The 16,696-nt window shown below is 38.6% G+C and overlaps 2 protein-coding genes across 6 annotated transcripts; one reads left to right on the top strand and one right to left on the bottom strand.

Annotated features, from left to right (window-relative positions):
• Nucleotides 1–1,149: 1,149 nt before the first annotated feature.
• On the top strand, nt 1,150–11,614 carry LOC103402411 (uncharacterized). Of its 5 annotated transcripts, none has more exons than XM_017323224.3 (10): nt 1,162–1,346; nt 2,288–2,373; nt 5,625–5,843; nt 6,079–6,170; nt 6,389–6,496; nt 7,273–7,379; nt 7,563–7,618; nt 8,385–8,562; nt 9,477–9,767; nt 10,541–11,614. In XM_017323224.3, the coding sequence occupies exons 2-10, from the start codon at nt 2,305–2,307 to the stop codon at nt 11,392–11,394; spliced, it is 1,974 nt and encodes a 657-aa protein (XP_017178713.2). In that variant the 5' UTR covers nt 1,162–1,346; nt 2,288–2,304; the 3' UTR covers nt 11,395–11,614. The 5 variants fall into 5 exon arrangements, with proteins under 5 accessions (XP_028949579.1, XP_017178713.2, XP_070670627.1 ...); XM_070814526.1 differs by having other exon boundaries at nt 1,230–1,346; nt 2,325–3,827; XM_070814525.1 differs by having other exon boundaries at nt 1,230–1,346; nt 2,288–3,827.
• A 2,171-nt stretch (nt 11,615–13,785) lies between these two features.
• LOC103402409 (uncharacterized protein At5g49945-like) lies at nt 13,786–16,558 on the bottom strand. The gene is made up of 3 exons (XM_008341155.4): nt 15,416–16,558; nt 14,315–14,518; nt 13,786–14,230 (listed from the first exon to the last, which is right to left on the bottom strand). The coding sequence occupies exons 1-3, from the start codon at nt 16,463–16,465 to the stop codon at nt 14,000–14,002; spliced, it is 1,485 nt and encodes a 494-aa protein (XP_008339377.2). The 5' UTR covers nt 16,466–16,558; the 3' UTR covers nt 13,786–13,999.
• Between the last annotated feature and the right edge of the window lie 138 nt (nt 16,559–16,696).

Below are 16,696 nucleotides of genomic sequence, written 5' to 3'. Positions count from 1 at the left end.
TTTAACAAAACACTTCCGATACTGTTTACTTTTAACGAAAAACCACATTTTTACCTTTAACTGACACTATTCACTACACCTTTAAAAATGGCTTTTCGTTAAAAGAGAAGTTTTTTTGGACTTTTCATTATTTTTGCTTAAAAAAAAAACCACTCAGTACAACGGTATCATGATATTTCTCTTCAGTTGTAAGTGACATGTCTTAGATTTGATTCAATCATATTATTGCTAGCCCATTATCAGGCTAGACCGACCTCATTTCTCTTAGTGTCAATAATATTGTTTGTTCTTAAAAAAAAAAAACTAAAATAAACGAAAGTTATCAAACGGGCCATAAGTTGGCCCTGTAAGGTCATTTTCAACCGAATGGTTCAGAGGGCTAGATGGTTAAAAATAGCCTGAAAATCCTTTCCAACCGAGGGCTAGGCCATAGGGCTCGTGGGTCCTACGGAATCTGAAAGGGCTAAAGGGCTGGTTGCCCAGGGTTGGCCTAAGACCATCTCCTAACCGAAGGAGGGCCAGAGAGCTCGTTTTAGCCCTCTGGTCTTCTAAGAAATTAATATTTTAATGAACAGTGCATGATCATATTTCTTACCGTGTCCAACTGAGGGCCAAGCCAAACATAGCCCTGTCACTAAAAATCATCTCCAACCGAGGGCCAAAGGGTCATAGGGCCAAGCCAAACATAATTTATTATTTTAATTGAATTATTATGGTTACTTAAATTAAATTAACTCACTAATTTTATGTTACGTCAATAATTTTCATGTTGTTAAATGTTTTTAAAATGTTGTTTAAGTTTCATGTTGTTAATATATATTTTTATGTTGTTTAATGTTACTTAATGTTATTTAAAGTTTTATATATTATTTAATGTTGTTTTATGTTACTTAATGTAAAAAAAAAAAAATGATGTCATCATGTGGCCTGGCTGTGGCCGGCTGATTGGCTCATTTGAGCCAATCGGTTGGCCCTTTGGCCCTTTTTTGTTCAGTAGGAACCACAAGCCCTTTTACCTGGCCCTTGTTTGGAGACTGTTTTCGGACTATTTTCGGTCATTTGATCCTCTCTGTCGGAGGTTGGAGGTGGTATTAAGAGTATTGACGACGGAAATGTTAATATTTAGCCCAAAATGTCTGAAATGGGCGTGTGGCTAATTCGGCCCAAAGAAAAAAGCGCCGTGAGTGTAGTCCCTAAAACCCCGAGCAAATCTTCGCCGACACCATGAGCGCTCCGTGCCAACTCACTAAGTCCGCCGGTCACTGTTGATTGAAAGCGGTTTCCTTCCCGTCGCCGGCTCAGACGGTCACAGTGTTTATCTCCGTTTCTCGTGGCTGAGTTGGCTGGTAAGTTTGGAAACGTGGAGTTGTTAAAACAATTTTTTGCGTTGCTTGTTCTGGTCTGCCCTTTATTTCATACTCATACTTTGCTCTTTCAATTTGAGTGTTAAATTTGGCATATTTCTTTTGTCTTGATTGCTAAGAAGTAAGATTAAAATTGTTTTTTTTTTGGACAGTTTCTGCAGTTTTTGCAGAAAAAAGTAATATGAAATTGAATCTTAGAGAGAAAAACAAATGGTGCTTGGATTTGATAGGAGTGATTCGTTTTGCATTGGGTGTGAATTTTGAAATGGGTTTGTAGTGGGTGAACTGAAGTTGTACAAGCTTTCATAGCCTAACTCCAACTGCCTGTGCAAACCTTAATGATAACATACTCATGGTGGGGATGGACTTGGAAGACTGAGAATGCTATCTATATTTCTTACGTTTTTAATTTGACATGCATTTGGTTGACAATTATTCGTTAGTCGATATATAATAGATTAATAGGTTCAGATGTTAAATTTGTCTTACTCTTATTTTGTTTATTTTTTTTCCTGCTTTGCTTTACTTTCTTTGTTATAACTTAGGGTATGCCTTCTAGTTTGAATAAATGCCTTCCACATGAAGGTTGAAGTTCTTTACATTGGTTTAGTCTAGAAATTAGACAATGAGGATTGGCTACTTCTCAATATTTCGGTTTGTTTTCAAGGGAATTGAGAATATGAAGATACACGTATCTCTACGACATCAGTGTGTATTTCAGGTTCCTAGTTATTCTTGTGCCACCACCTTGAAGTATGGGTGGAAGTACACAGTTTAACTCTTATGATTCTCTTCCTAGCAATATGGATGATTTAGATTACAATTTTAATCCTATGTCAGTGTCTGCTTGGTGGATTTTCTTATTTTTCTTTGAAAATTTCTATTGCTGGATGAATTGTTTCTGATATGGGCTCTGATGATAGGTTTGATCATCGGAGTCATGGCTATGTCTCTGATTAGGAAACTCCCCCATCGGTTCAACACCATCAGGACCTTTGTGAACGCCAAGGTAAAATGGGTCCGAGATCCATATTTGGACTACGTAGTTGAACGAGAGAAAGACCTTAAACAATCCATTTCTTTGAAGAACCAAATCCTCTCCAATCCTTCTCAGTCCCTCCCTCTCTCTGCAGCTTCTTTGCTCAAACCCCACCTTGACCTCCCCACTACATCCTCCAAATTTTTCCATAAATATCCTTCCTTCTTCTCCATATTCCAGCCCTCCCCTGGCCTCCCTCCCCATGTCAAGCTCACCCCACAAATCCTCTCACTCCATAAAGAAGAGTCAGCCATTCATACCTTCATGCCTAACAAATACAACGCCATTGAACGACTTTCTAAGGTTTTGATGCTCACCAGAGGGACCAAGTTGCCCATGCACCTGATTAACAGATTGAAATGGGATTTGGGTCTACCTCATGATATTGTGGGTACCCTTCTTGCTGATTTCCCAGATTATTTTCAGGTTTGTGAGGTTGAGGATGCAGTAACTGGGAAACTAGAGCTTGCGTTGGGGCTTGTTTGTTGGAGAAAGGAGCTTGCTTTATCTCAATTGGAGAAAAGGGCAATAATGGTTGACCTGAGTGAGAAGATGTTGAAGCACATTGCATTTCCAATGAACTTTCCAAAAGGGTTTGATTTGGATAAGAGGGTGAAAGATTGGGTTGAGGAATGGCAGAGATTGCCATATATTTCACCATACGAAAATGCAGCCCATCTTTCAGCAAATAGCGATCAGGCAGAGAAGTGGACGGTGGCAGTGCTTCATGAAGTTCTTTGGCTTATGGTTTCCAAGAAGACCGAGAGGGAAAATTTGTATGTTTTGGGAGAGTATTTGGGGTTCGAAAGGTCTAGGTTGAAAAAGGCTGTGGTGCATCACCCAGGAATCTTTTATGTTTCAAATAAAATTAGGACACAGACTGTGGTACTAAGGGAGGCATATAGGAAGAACTTCTTGATTGAGAAACACCCATTAATGGGTATTCGGTATCGGTACATTCATCTCATGAATAAGATACCAAGAAGGCATAATTCGAATCTTGTTTTGGCCTCTGATGGTAGAAGACTGATTTCTGTCAGCTGATAATTGTGGTATAGAAGAACTGGGAGAGGAGATCAATGAGAATTGCTCTTGAGATGCTGCATTTGATGATTCTAATAATGCTGCAATGATGAAATGGAAATTTGAGGGAGGTCATATAGAGATTGATGTGATAAGTATAATGCTTTGGTGGCATGATGTGTATTTTGATTGAGAAGATGAGTTAATCTATTGGATGATATACCACACTGTTGCTACGGAAGGCATAAATGCTGCCCAGGATCTGATGCGGGCAAAGCTGGTTTTACCTTTAGTGAGAGGAAGTGGGTTGTTGAAAGGACAGCTGTTATTTTGGAGACATACAGGAAACTAAGTATCTTCGGCAAAAAATTTAGTGGCAGTGTAGTTTATAAATAACAATGGTATTGCATCAAGTTAAATTATTTTCTTTTTCTCCTGCATACAAATTGCATTCTTTTCCTGTGGTGTCGTCACACTTTTCCGTTGAGGGTTTTAAATTTCATCCTAGTTGGAGTTAAGTCTCTGCCTAATTGGATTTTAGTTGTTATCTGGTGAGTGTGTTACTTAGTGTTTTCTGCTCCTTGAGATGATTTGTTTAAATGCTTCATTACCTTGATAAATTTGAGTTGTGTTTGATTTGAACAAATGAGTTGTTAAATTATCTTGGTAAGATTGCCCTTTTGTATGCTAACTTGCCAAGGCTTGGATTTTATTGTGCAAATAATATTTCAGATACCTCCTTTCATATCTTCTGTGGGTACTGGTATGAGTATTAGAAGTTAGATGTTTGACGTTCTTTATGTGATTATCCTACTGTGTTGCCTTTTGAGAATGAAATCTGAAATTCATGTAATAGTTTTATAAATGATAATAGGTTTCTAGACTTGAATTTTTTGAGTAGCTAACATGTTGGAGAAGGAAACGATTTGATTCAATTCTTATTAGGAAAGCTTTTATTTTGTGGATAGAATTGATACAAGTGCTATTGCAAGCAAACTTTCTAATGTATTCATTTTGTGCATTCTATTGTGTCATCATCTAGGTTGGGTCTGCACATTATTGTGACTTGATAGTTTAGGAGCCATGCTCTTGTTGTTCATTGTTATCTTTATTTTTACCATCCCTTCTTTTGTTTATATGGTCCACTATTATTTTATAATCAATCACAAGTGAAACTAGAGATGGTTTTGGTGTGTTGTTGATTTTATGTTGGGTTGATATTGAAGCTAGATGGTGCCTGAGTTTTGATAGAACAAGGTAACTGAATGACATGAAGCTGTCTTTTTCTTTTAGGGTAGCTTGTCAGTTTTATTCAAGCATTAGGATCTATCTTGCAAGAGAACGGAGAATTAGATGGAGATCTCAACAAAAGAATACAAGCTGGATGGATGAAGTGTAAGAGTGCATCCGGCGTGTTGTGTGACCGTCGTAGGCCACTGAAGCTCAAGGGAAAAATTTTATAGGACGGCAATAAGGCCAGCGATGTTGTATGGCACAGAATGTTGGGCGGTGAAGCATCAACACGTACACAAAATGGGTGTAGCGGAGATGAGGATGCTTCGTGGGATGTATGGGCACACGAGAAAGGATAAGATTGGGAATGAGGATATCCGAGGTAAAGTAGGAGTAGCCAAAATTGAAGGAAATATGAGAGAAAATCGGTTCCGGTGGTTTGGACATGTGCAAAGAAGGCCAACTGACGCTCCGGTTCGAAAATGCGACTACGGGACAGAGGTTCAGGGCCGAAGGGGTAGAGGAAGACCTAGGAAAACTTTGGAAGAGACCCTAAGAAAAGACTTGAGTACTTGGATCTAACGGAGGACATGACACAAAACCGAGCGCAATGGCGTTCTAGGATTCATATAGCCGACCCCACTTAGTGGGAAAAGGCTTTGTTGTTGTTGTTGTTGTTGTTGTTGTATTAGGGCTTTTGGATTGATCCAGAGCTACAGTAGCACAGCAGTTTTAATTAGTGCATATAAAACCAAAAGAATTAGACAATCATGTTTATGTGTTCAGTTATGGCTGAATTTATGATGATATGTGCTTTAAATAGGAGTTTAGAATGTTAAGTATTGTGCATCAGAGCTGAGAATTCTGGCTACCTCTGGAGCTTTAATTTGGAAAAGTTTATTTTGTATTTTGTATAAAATTTCCTAATACTATTCTCTCATCTGTACTTGTTTTTTTGTTATTAGTTGTGTAGAGGTAAAGCGAGTGGAAGAGTTGTAATGGAAGAACTTTTGGGGTTCACGGAAAAATCAAGAGATAATGAGGAGTTGGGTATATCAAAGTCGTCATCATCATCACCTTACAGCTACAAATTGGTGCCTTGGTTGAGCTGGGATGAGTGGCTCTTTGTTGACAAATCTCTCTTCTCTAATTCACCTGATTTTGTGGCTTCCGCTTTGAGAAGAGTAAGAGAAACCCAACTTCATGTTTTCATTTTGCTTACCATGGAAAACAAGAAAATGTTATGTTAGAAATTTCACGTGGATATTGCTTGTTTGAATCTTGTGTATCCATTGCGATAATTTTGAAAATTAATGGACACAATTACTTTTTAAAGAGTTTTTTCCTTTAAATTGAATTTTTTTGTGAGGTTGCTGGCAATGACATAAATTCTTTTTATGTTTTAATTGTTGTTTACAGATATCAACATGGAGAAGCAGAGGCTGTCTTCCTATTACGATTGAAGTTACAGCATCAATTATTGAAATTCAACGAAAAGATCCTCACTTTAGGTAGCTTTTACTCCAACTCCTATGCACCTGTTTGGATCAACTTATATCTGTTTTTACCCGGTGGGGGTGGGGGAGGGAATACTTTATGCTAAATGCTGTTTGCTTTGTGGTTATGTTTGTATATATTTATATCTCTTATATTGTTTTGAATTTCTTCAAAAGATAATGTATTTGTCCTACTTTGCCAACAACTTTGTGTACGTGTTTTTGAATTATAGAAAGGACCAGTCAAATGATGCTTTAGATAATTCCAGAACAGATCAATCAATTGATGCTTCACTCTCGGAGGAAATGCTGGCCATGTTATATTGTATGGCAATCATGAGGTGAGGTTCCTTTAATTTTGTGCTCTTAAATCTCTCCATTCTTTTCTTTACTCCTTATCATTTTGTGATGTATGGATGCATGTTCTTAGTAATAGTATCATAATAAGCACAGTGCAATAATTAGTAGAAACATGGTCCTTGATAAACTATAATGCTGAATCAAAACTATAGTCCTTAATCAAAACACACACACACACACACACACACACACACTTTCTCTCTCTCACTCGCTCTCTTTGGGAGGTAGTTTGTAGTGGGTTTGACGGAGAGGTAGACTACTTCGACTCATATATGGGCAGCAAGCATGTTAAATAGCTAGTTGTATCAAGTGTTGGATCTTTTTTCATGTTTCTACGAATTATTGCATAGTCTTTGACTTATCCCAGCTATTATGGATGTATAGTAGATATATATGTTCTTAGTAAGGGTCATTTGGAAGAATCTTTAAGCATCCGAATTTTTTGTCGGGAATTTTTTCTTGATACGTGCATTCACTGCGTATTATCTTCAATTTAAGATATCTTGTGCAATGGGTTCTTGTAAGTATAGCATGCATAATTTTTTAAAGCTGTCCCATCACATAACTGATATTAGTAACATATCATGATAATTTTTGAGGTTTTCATAGTAGACATAGAACAGAGAAATTCTGTATTCAATTCATAGGGGATTAATGTTTAAGCTCATAATTATTTTGCCTCCTTTTTCTGTTTGTCATTGTCTCATGTGATGTTACATAAATAATCACCTTAACACTAGTTGGCTTGTTTCTGAAGGCTTGTGAATGGTGTGGTTGAGAAGACACGGAAAAAAACAGAGGTGTCAATTGCTGTGGCTGCTGATGCAATTGGCATTCCACGTACACTGATTGATGTTCGTCATGGTGAGCAGCTCCAACTTTTATCTTGTAATCTTTTGTTTGTTGGTTAAGCCTTTAGGCTTTTCTGTTAGATAACCAACCATGCCCATTCGACTTATGCCTACTTTGCGCACAGGGGTTTGGGTATTTTAAATAATTTTTTGAATTTATTTTTATTTTTCACTTTATTATTGCTTAATTGTTTAGAGGGATCTCACCGTGAACTTCCCGCACTTGACGTTGTTCGTACTGCTTCAGTTAAGGTACATATTATGCTTGGTATATCAAAAACTTCCCACCTTCATACTCTTCAAATGCTTAATCAACTTTTAGATTTTATGTTTGAGAAATCCAGTCTATTTGACAATGAATAATTATAATAGAATCCGAGTTAGACATCGTTTGATGTTTGATTAAACTACTTGTGGGTGCTGCACAAAATGGTGGTTTTATTTGATAGTATGTCTGAATTCTATAAAGTTGTGCAAACCGGTTTTGTTTTTCCATATAAACATAGGGGACACGTTTTCTGATGAGAGCAGATTCTTATTTCAGGTTTCCCACACTTGGCTTTATTCCAGCCTATTTTGGCTGGAAGACATCATATTCTGCTTTTCAATTGTAACAAAATGATATTATTATCTCAATATGTTTCTAGCTATCACTTTCATAGGCTAGAACTTTCAGATCTTGAATAGGGAAGATTAAATTGACCCAAAAAGAGAAAATATGAATAGGGAAGATTAAACTTGTTTCTGAAAACAAACCCTTTACAGTTAGTCTTTTAATAATTTTGACTTCATGAATATCACCAGATATTATTATGTCTGAGCATAAAAAGGCCCCTCTACAGTTATCGTAACCCTTTATGGCTCTGTTACAGGTTCATTTTAATTCATGACAATTTGTTCCTTTTTGCCCTTTTTTTGCCTACTGGAACACTTCAATGATTATATACGAGTTGTTTGGAAGAGGATGACTTGCTTTAAATTTGAGAAGTTAAACATTATCCCTGGTTGGTGTTTTTAGGCCCTTCATTGGTTGAAGTGCTATTACTGGGAGCCTCAGAAGAAGGAAATTCCATTTCATGGTAATGAAACTGATAATATCAGAAATGAAATATGGTCTAAATTGCATGAATTGGCCTTCTGCTTTAGAGTTAAGACAACTCCTCAATCCCGTTCTTCAAATGTCAAGAAAAAGCGCGGTATGAAATTTGCATTTATTCAAGTTATATTGATTATAGTGACTAAATCTCTGATATATATAGGATACAATATTTTCTGATGCTTTTGCATAGAGAAAATATGCGGTGCACCGTATATATCTTTTCATATTACTTGCAGCTACATTTTGTAGGGATTGTGATGTTTTCATCTCCTGGGGATGTTTCTTGTTTGTATGGTTAGGACTTTTCAGTCTTCACCCATTCTTTGTAAAGGAGTAATCTTAGACAATAAGTTCGGAGTTATTTTTCTGATAGAATTTTAAAATGTCCGTAAAATTAGGAATTCGTAATTTTCTCCAATGCTGAAATGCTTGTCCAAGTTTTTTTTTTTTCTTGCAAGTTTTGGGGAATATTCTTTATGATGGAATGGGAATGGATTATCATGGTATGTATTTCAATCAGCAAGCTATCTCGCAATCACAAGGGAAGGTCAGAAAACTGTTGATTGTCATGTTGTGTTCCAAGGAAATGGAATTTACTTGGCTAAGCTGTTGTAAGGAAGTCAATATTGACATGTATCATGTGTACGACGTATACTCTACTGAGACATGTCCATGTAGTCCATGTGTATGTCATGTTTTGGGTTTGATTTAACACGTTTTATTTGATGTAATGCTACACCTGCATATTTCTCTTTTTATACTTGTATGCCTAATTCCTATTGTTGTATTGACCAAAAAAAAAAAAAATTGCTATTGTTGATTAGAATGTTTAGAAAATGTAGTAGGTGATTAGAACGTTTTATTTGATGTAATGCTACACCTGACTTACTCTTATATTGTGCACACAGCCATCATAATTCTAATCGGATGTCCGTGATTCAAGAACAAGATGTATTTTAAAACATGGATGTTTTGTAAGTATGGTTATTAATTGAGGTACTTCATTTCCAGGTTTAAAAAAAGACCGTACAAGGATATTGAAAAGTCTTATTGGGATGTATTCTTCCTTCTCCTCAGAAGTTGTTTCTGTACTGTTGGAGTTCTTGTTGGAGTCTATAAATTCCTCAGACTCATCGGAGCTTCCAGTAAACACCCAAAGTGGCCCAAGACTACTTGTTTCGTTGAATGAGTGGAAGCTTGTGATAACAAAATTTTCAAACAAGGAACCAGAGTTGCTTCTCGCTCTTCTGAATGCAGTTCTTGATATGATTGAGACTCGGGAAAGAGTGATATATGAGACGGGTAATCACGTGACCTTATTTTTTTATTTTTTGTATTATTTGTCCCTTATTCAGATATAGAATGGTAGAACATATGCTGAGATTGTGTGTAGATTTTAATTATATATACATGGTAACTGAGTTGCTTTTTTATGTTGGAGATGGGTAAGTGATCTAGCCTGCAATAACGGTCACATCAGAACTGTGATTTCTTGAGTATAGAGTGTTTTTAAATTTGCATGCTTAGATATATTTCCTCTGGCTTCCCCTGATAAAGCTGCATATTTCATTTCTATATCACATTTGGTGACAACTAAACAGCAACGTACCTCCTTTAGGTCGGAAAAGCTTCTGGTTTTCAGAAGTTCTAAAGCATAAGCTGCTGAATTAGGTTAGATGAGTAATCAACGTTGAGCATAAGAAATGTCTCTGTAAGGTGTCCTTTTTTAGCATAAAATACCGCACAACAGCTTAAGGAGAGGAGCCCTCCCACTGAATCCTCAATCAGTTAAGAGTTTAAGCCGCTTTCTTGAAAGAATGTTCATGGTAGCTGCGTATAATCAGCTAAAGCCAGATGCCTCTTTAGGTGCATGATGTGCATTTGATTTCCTAGCCTAAATTCACAGTGCAAGTTCAGACACCTGCTTTTGAATTTGTTCGATCATAGCATGAATTCAACATCATTTGCTACAGCTAGACGTACTCACCAAAATTGAGTGTGTGATTTGTATTTGCTCAAAATTTAGATTATCCAAGCATTCTTATCTTGGTTGCTGCGTTTATGAATTTGTCTAGGAGGAGGGATTCGCACATCATCAGACCACAGGGCTGAGGTACTCCAAGTTGAACACCTTTCTTCTCTGTTTGTGTGGCTCGTTCAAAATGTTGAAGGATTAAACCCTCGCCATGAAATAGACTCTGCAGCCGAAATCAAAGTTTCTTCAGCAGAACGAACTATCCCACAAGCAATTCTGATGGAACTCCTACGCAAATGTCTTATTGTATCAGCTTCTGCTAATAAAAAGCTCATGGATTCTGCCGCCCATCTTGCACAGCTGACTGGGGACAGCTTCCTAGTGGGAAAACTGCACAAGCTCTCTTCGTTTGTTTCATCAAATTCAGATGGTACTGAAGAAGATACTGTTCATATAAATTCAAATAATCAATTCAAGAAGCAAGAAGAATCTATAAGTCAAGCAGCAGAGAAGCTAGAGCTGATTAAACGTCGCATAGTGAAGAGCAAAGTAGTGAAGAGGATCGATGCTGATGTCGGAGACACTAACAGATGGGTTCTGGCAAAATCATGGAACCAGTGTCCAATTGGAATGTTGCCTCGAGCTGTGGGGTCCTCTGGCCGCCTTCCTGTTCTGGACGTTAATGTTCCGGAAAAGGTTCCTGAGTTACTAGGAAGAAAAGAGAAGTGGGAGTTAAACCAATGCAGTGTCAAGAGACCTGGTTCCGATATGCAGCTCCTAGATAACCCATGTGTTAAGAAGATGAGGGCGACAGTGGATGGTTCCGCGTCGGAAGGTGAGGATGTTTCATCCTGGGAAGATGTCGACGGACATCTCATGATAGGCGGGGTGTGGAAGAAAGTCGGGGAAGAAGAGCTACTCGCCATCAAGTCTGCAGTGAGGATATTAATCTAGCCGCCGACGGTCGTCGACATTTTTCATCCTAGGAATACAAAGGGTAGATTAAATTTTGGAAGGTAACTGTGTTGGCTCGCAGGATAAGCTTCAAATCTGGGTTACAGTAGTTTTGGTTTATATTTTCCAGTGATTTATCTTTTGTAATTTAATTAAGAGACTGTTAGATGATTATTTATCTCTTAATCTTATGCTATTCAGGTAACAATAATTACTCGAATCTATTTTTTTATTTTTGGATCAAACTCGGTCGCTTGTTACATTCACAAAAGGGAAAATCCGATCATAGAAAAAACAAAGGAAAAACGAAAAGTATGAAAACACCTGAGAAGTGATTTATGCACGTTTGGTTTTTTCTCAGCATGTCCATTTATTTTTTATTTTTGAATTGAATAAATAAGAATGTACGGAAATTATCTTTCTCTGCCTACACTGCATATTATTTAGTTTTCATTGACAAAAAATGTGAATTAAATATCATCCTCCGTCTAATCTCATCTTATTTTGGGCATTAATTCATGTTTGTGAGACCAAAATTAACAAAAAAAATCATAATTAATCGAAATCCCATTTCAAAAGCAAACCTATTGAATTTACAAAATAAAGAATAAAATGAGCTTTTCATACTACATTTTGTTCATTACAACAAAAATCTACCTATTTCTAAACAAAAAAAGGCTTCCTTCGAATGGTACAACATAAATGCCGCTTCTAATCCCATCATTGGCTCAACTAAGTGCGAGTTAAGTTACATCAACCCATTGATACAACATTCGTCTGGGTACAAACATCAATCTTCGCTATATACCGATAATTTTCAGGCGGAAAGGGATGTCATCAATGGAAAGAGATCCTCTCCGGATCTCTTCCACCAAAGCCATCGGATCCGGGCCTTTGAAATTTCATCCAATGGCCTACCTGTTTCCAAATGTTTTATTTTTTCTATGGAAATGAGAAAGTATTAAATAAAGTAACCACGATTATAACCAGTTCCGATACAACCAAAGAAATATGCCTTATTTGCCATAGGAGGCAACGGCCTATCCCAAACATGAAAAACCATTAAAATGAAATCATGTATTAGTAATAGCACATGTCAAGAAATTTGCTTCTCTGTGTGAACACAGAAATTCCTGAAACAAGAACAACGTGTACAAAGAAAGATTTTGGTGTTAATGGATTTGTAGGGTTACAATCTCTTTATCTTGATCCTCTGATTCGATCTCCGTAAGGTGTTGATTTATGGATATTTTGTTGATCCAAGGGCCGTCAAGGTTTGATCTTGGATGAATAGTTTGAAGTTTCTTCAAGGGCTTTTGGGCTTGATCTTGAAGGTTGACGGATGAACAGATCTTCAAGGGCTTTTAGGTTTGATCTTGAAGAACGGTTGGATGTGTAGATTTGTTGATGTTGTTGATCCAAAGGGCCGTTGGGGCTTGATCTTAGGATGAACGGATGATGAACGATGAACACTTTCTTCAAGGGCCGTCGAGGCTTGATATTGAATTGGTGGAAGTTCTTCAAGGGCCGTTGGGACTTGATCTTGAAGGAGGATTTGACGAAGAACGAAGAGGGCTTTCTTGATTCTTCGGGATTTGCTTGAGAGCTTTAGAGTTTCAAAGCTTCAAGGATTTTGGATATGTGGGGAGTATTCTCTTCCATTTTGGAGTAGAGAAATGTATCTGTGAATTTTAGGATGATTGATACCTTGATGGAGAAGCCTATTTGTAGGCTTTGAGAATGAATTACCACCATCCATTTTTTTGGTGAAGTGAGTGGATGTTGTAGGTGAAGTGAATGTATGATGTTGTTGAAGTGAGTGTATGATATTGGTGGAATGAGTGGAGGTTGTAGGTGAAGTGAGTGTATGATGTTGGTGAAATGAGTGGAGGTTGTAATTTTAATGCGTTGGTGAAGATTTATTTACCGAAATTTCAATGTCTACACTCTGTAAACATGAGATAAAAAATTAGAGTCGAAAGAAGAGACCAACCACTTGATATCTTCAATAATATTTCTTAATTGCCACGGAATAGTACAAGAAACTTTGACCGCATCGATCACGAGCTTTGAGTCGCCCTCCACACACATCTTAAAACCTCTTCCTTTTGCCATCCAAAGTGCATCCCTTGAAGCAATCCCTTGTGCTACAGAAATTATATTTTCCCCCAGACAAGAAGCTCAAGCTACAATCGGAGTTCCACCTATTAGTACTGTGCCAAATGCTAAAATTTGACATACTACAAGACAAATTTTTTAGTTTTCAGACAGTTTTTCACCTAAAAAAAAGTGGTATAGGCTCAATAATTTAATTATATGAACATTTTAACCTTAAAAAAAATTCAAATTCCGACAAAAATAACAAAATCCCGGTTGGCAGTGGAAAATGTAAACAAAGAAATGCTGGGGGTTTCGGCAGCATTGAATTTTGGTACATTCAGAACCTACTCATGTTTGTAACGTTAAGAGTCGAACAAATTCAGGCAATTACAGTAGCAAGGGCGCGGAACCAAAATTTATGGCCGGCATGACTCAACTAAAATACCATCCATGCGTATACTAAAATGGAGTCGAAGAGGAAACAAATGACATGTAAATTCAAGAATCAGCTACCACGGGTCATTTTTATCTTCGGCATTGCCTTCTTCATCTGACGAGCACGCTCTTTTGCTTCTTTCTTGCGAATACTCTCTGCACTGAGCTTAGCCTCGACCTCCTCCATCATCTTTCTCCTCTCCGCCTTCTTTCTTTGCAATGCTTCTTGCCTTGCATTTTGGAGTTCTTTGTAAGCCTCTTGCGCCGCCTTTGATCTGATTGCTTCAGTTTTGGATCGAGCCTGCAACAATCAGAATTAGAAAATAGGACCAAATGGAAATTTTGTAGAAACTTGATTCCACAATATATCTGGAAGCTGACCCACCTGACTGCTTAGCTTGTAGCGCCCAATCAAATCAATATAATAAGGTACCAACGCCACCAGACGAGTCATATCAGCCATGTTACCAGCATCCGGTAGGGCAAACTTGAACAACAGCATCTTCTTTTGCGAGCCTGGATGTTGATCTGAAAAATGCATGTAGATGAAACCCTTTCCAAATTTCTGAAAAGCCTTTTCACCTAAAACCTGCAAATGCCAGTTCCATTAATACAAGGAACTAAGCGTAAACAAATAATAAAAAGTTGTGCGGAATCAAGAAACAGTATGGATAACTCATGCAGAATGGGACCTATGAGGAATAATGTAAAAGGGCTGAAGCACGATGAAGTTGAATGTTGCGGTATGGTTGCATAAAGTTTTATACATCCGATGCAATTCGATCATGTGATACACTAAATGGAAGTCAATTTGTACAGAAGAGATAACTTATAAACACAAGGACCTAAGAAAAATGCAAGACCCTTTTTAAACTAGAATAAATGTGATGAAGCAAGCGACTTTTCCATGGCTCTTATGATAAAGAAAACACAGGTTATCGTTCTCACAGATGAAGGCACCGACAAGGGAAGTACCCAAGGGCGAATCGTCTAGGGAAAACACAGGTTATCAGGTTATCGTTCTCAAAGGATCAACCATCTTAAACAGGGTTTAATCAGTAGTGGTCAAACAAACGAAGAAGAAAGATCAAAATCCCTTAGACAATTGAAAAAAGCAGTACCAAATTGATAATGTAATGTAATTCCACATTTAGAGTGTACTAAATTACTAATCATTTCGCCTAACAAACTGAGACTTGGAACCTCAGCTTGGCCATCCTCATGGAATTCCAACTGTTATGAAAAGCATAAGTTGTTCGGCATTATCATCGCAGAAAAGTATTCTTATTCTCGAGATAAATATGTGCATATACAGCCTATCTACCACTACATTCAAATACAAATTACACAATCAAATACATTGCATATGATCACGAAAATTACGAAACACTTGAAAGAAAACTCATTTCAAGTGCAAACTAACACGTAAACACACAAATCAAATACCATTTAACCGAAATTTGTACCAATATTAAATTGAACCGACCTGTTCGAGCACAGCCTCAGTGATCAAATCACCAGCCACTTCCTTCGATTCGGAGATAACCGCCAGGTCCTCAGAAACCCACTTCCTTCCAGTAGGCGGAGACAATATCCCGGCAAACTTCTGCAAGTCCCTAACCTCCTTCTGCATTGCCTTGGCCGACTTCTTCCTCGCCAAGGCAAAAACCACGTGGTCCATCGCTTCATCGTTCATATAAACCTCGATATTGATCTCGTCCCTACTGGGAACCACCAAGTTGAAAATCGAGGAGATCAAATCGTGGCGGCTCTTGAGCTCCATCGTCGCCAGAAGCCCCTGGCAGCACCTCCGCCCACTCGCGTAAAACTTGAACACGTTCTGCCCTTCCTTCAACAGCAAGGGCGGATCGTCACCAGCGCCGCCATCTCCGACGCCCAAAATACTGAAGTTCTTCTCGAAAATCGAGTCTTTGGTGGCGAATTTCGCCGCCCAAGCCAGGGCGATGTTCTCGTTCACCCGCTTCCCGGTGAAGTAGTTGATGATGAAGACGATCAGGAACCCTCCGCACGCGATCTCCACAACAAAGGATCTCGGCGCGGCGGGGGGCTTGGGGTCAGCGGAGGGTTTGGGATCGGAATCGGAGGAGGGAGTGGCATTTTCAGTAATTGCAGGGTCGTGGAGGGGCGGTTTCTGCTGCGGTAGGACGGGTAGGCCTTCGAACTCATCTTCATCCCAATCCTCAAAGCTGGTGGAGGAAGGCTTCGGAAGATCGGTGGATAGAGAATCCGAATCGGGAATCGGGTTGGGATCCGGGTCGGCTAGGGAGGGATCGGTGGAGGGAGGTGGGTCGGGTTGGGAGGTGGTGGTGAGGGAAGGATGGGTGCGAGTGGGGAGAGGGAGTGAGGAGTCGTCGTCGTCGGTATCGTCGATTTCGTCGGCGTCGTCGAAGCCTTCGAATTGGGAGTCGGCGAGGACGGAGGAGGGAGAGAAGGAAATGTGAGAGAAGAGGAAGAGGAGGATGAAGAGGGAGAGCAGAGAAAGGAGGCGCGTGTAAGAGAGTGAAGCCATCGCCATGCTTGCTGCTCCTGCTACAGAGAGAGCGTACAGGAAACAAGGAAGTGTATTCAGTGAACGTGGGAGATGGATACGAGGGTGTGACCAACTGGGTAATTATATTTTTTTCATATTTTTTTATATTTTAACCTGAATAACACATTACAAGTGACGTCAGTAAATGAAATAGTCAGTTAGTTAGTTGGCAAGGCGATACGTAAGATTAAACTCGTACTAAAATACATAGGCAAT

The sequence above is a fragment of the Malus domestica genome, chromosome 15 (genome assembly GCF_042453785.1).
Source record: "Malus domestica chromosome 15, GDT2T_hap1".
Classification (NCBI taxonomy): domain Eukaryota; kingdom Viridiplantae; phylum Streptophyta; class Magnoliopsida; order Rosales; family Rosaceae; genus Malus; species Malus domestica.
This window is presented reverse-complemented; position numbering and strand designations above follow the sequence as displayed.

What these genes read in the sequence shown, in the direction of transcription:
- LOC103402411 (XM_017323224.3), top strand. Translation starts at nt 2,305, where the DNA reads ATGGCTATGTCTCTGATTAGGAAACTCCCCCATCGGTTCAACACCATC. An exon ending in AAATGTCAAGAAAAAGCGCG is followed by an intron (nt 8,563 to 9,476) that starts GTATGAAATTTG and finishes CTTCATTTCCAG; the next exon opens with GTTTAAAAAAAGACCGTACA. An exon ending in AAGAGTGATATATGAGACGG is followed by an intron (nt 9,768 to 10,540) that starts GTAATCACGTGA and finishes GAATTTGTCTAG; the next exon opens with GAGGAGGGATTCGCACATCA.
- LOC103402409 (XM_008341155.4), bottom strand. Translation starts at nt 16,465, where the DNA reads ATGGCGATGGCTTCACTCTCTTACACGCGCCTCCTTTCTCTGCTCTCC. An exon ending in CTGAGGCTGTGCTCGAACAG is followed by an intron (nt 14,519 to 15,415) that starts GTCGGTTCAATT and finishes TGGCATTTGCAG; the next exon opens with GTTTTAGGTGAAAAGGCTTT. An exon ending in GCTACAAGCTAAGCAGTCAG is followed by an intron (nt 14,231 to 14,314) that starts GTGGGTCAGCTT and finishes TGATTGTTGCAG; the next exon opens with GCTCGATCCAAAACTGAAGC.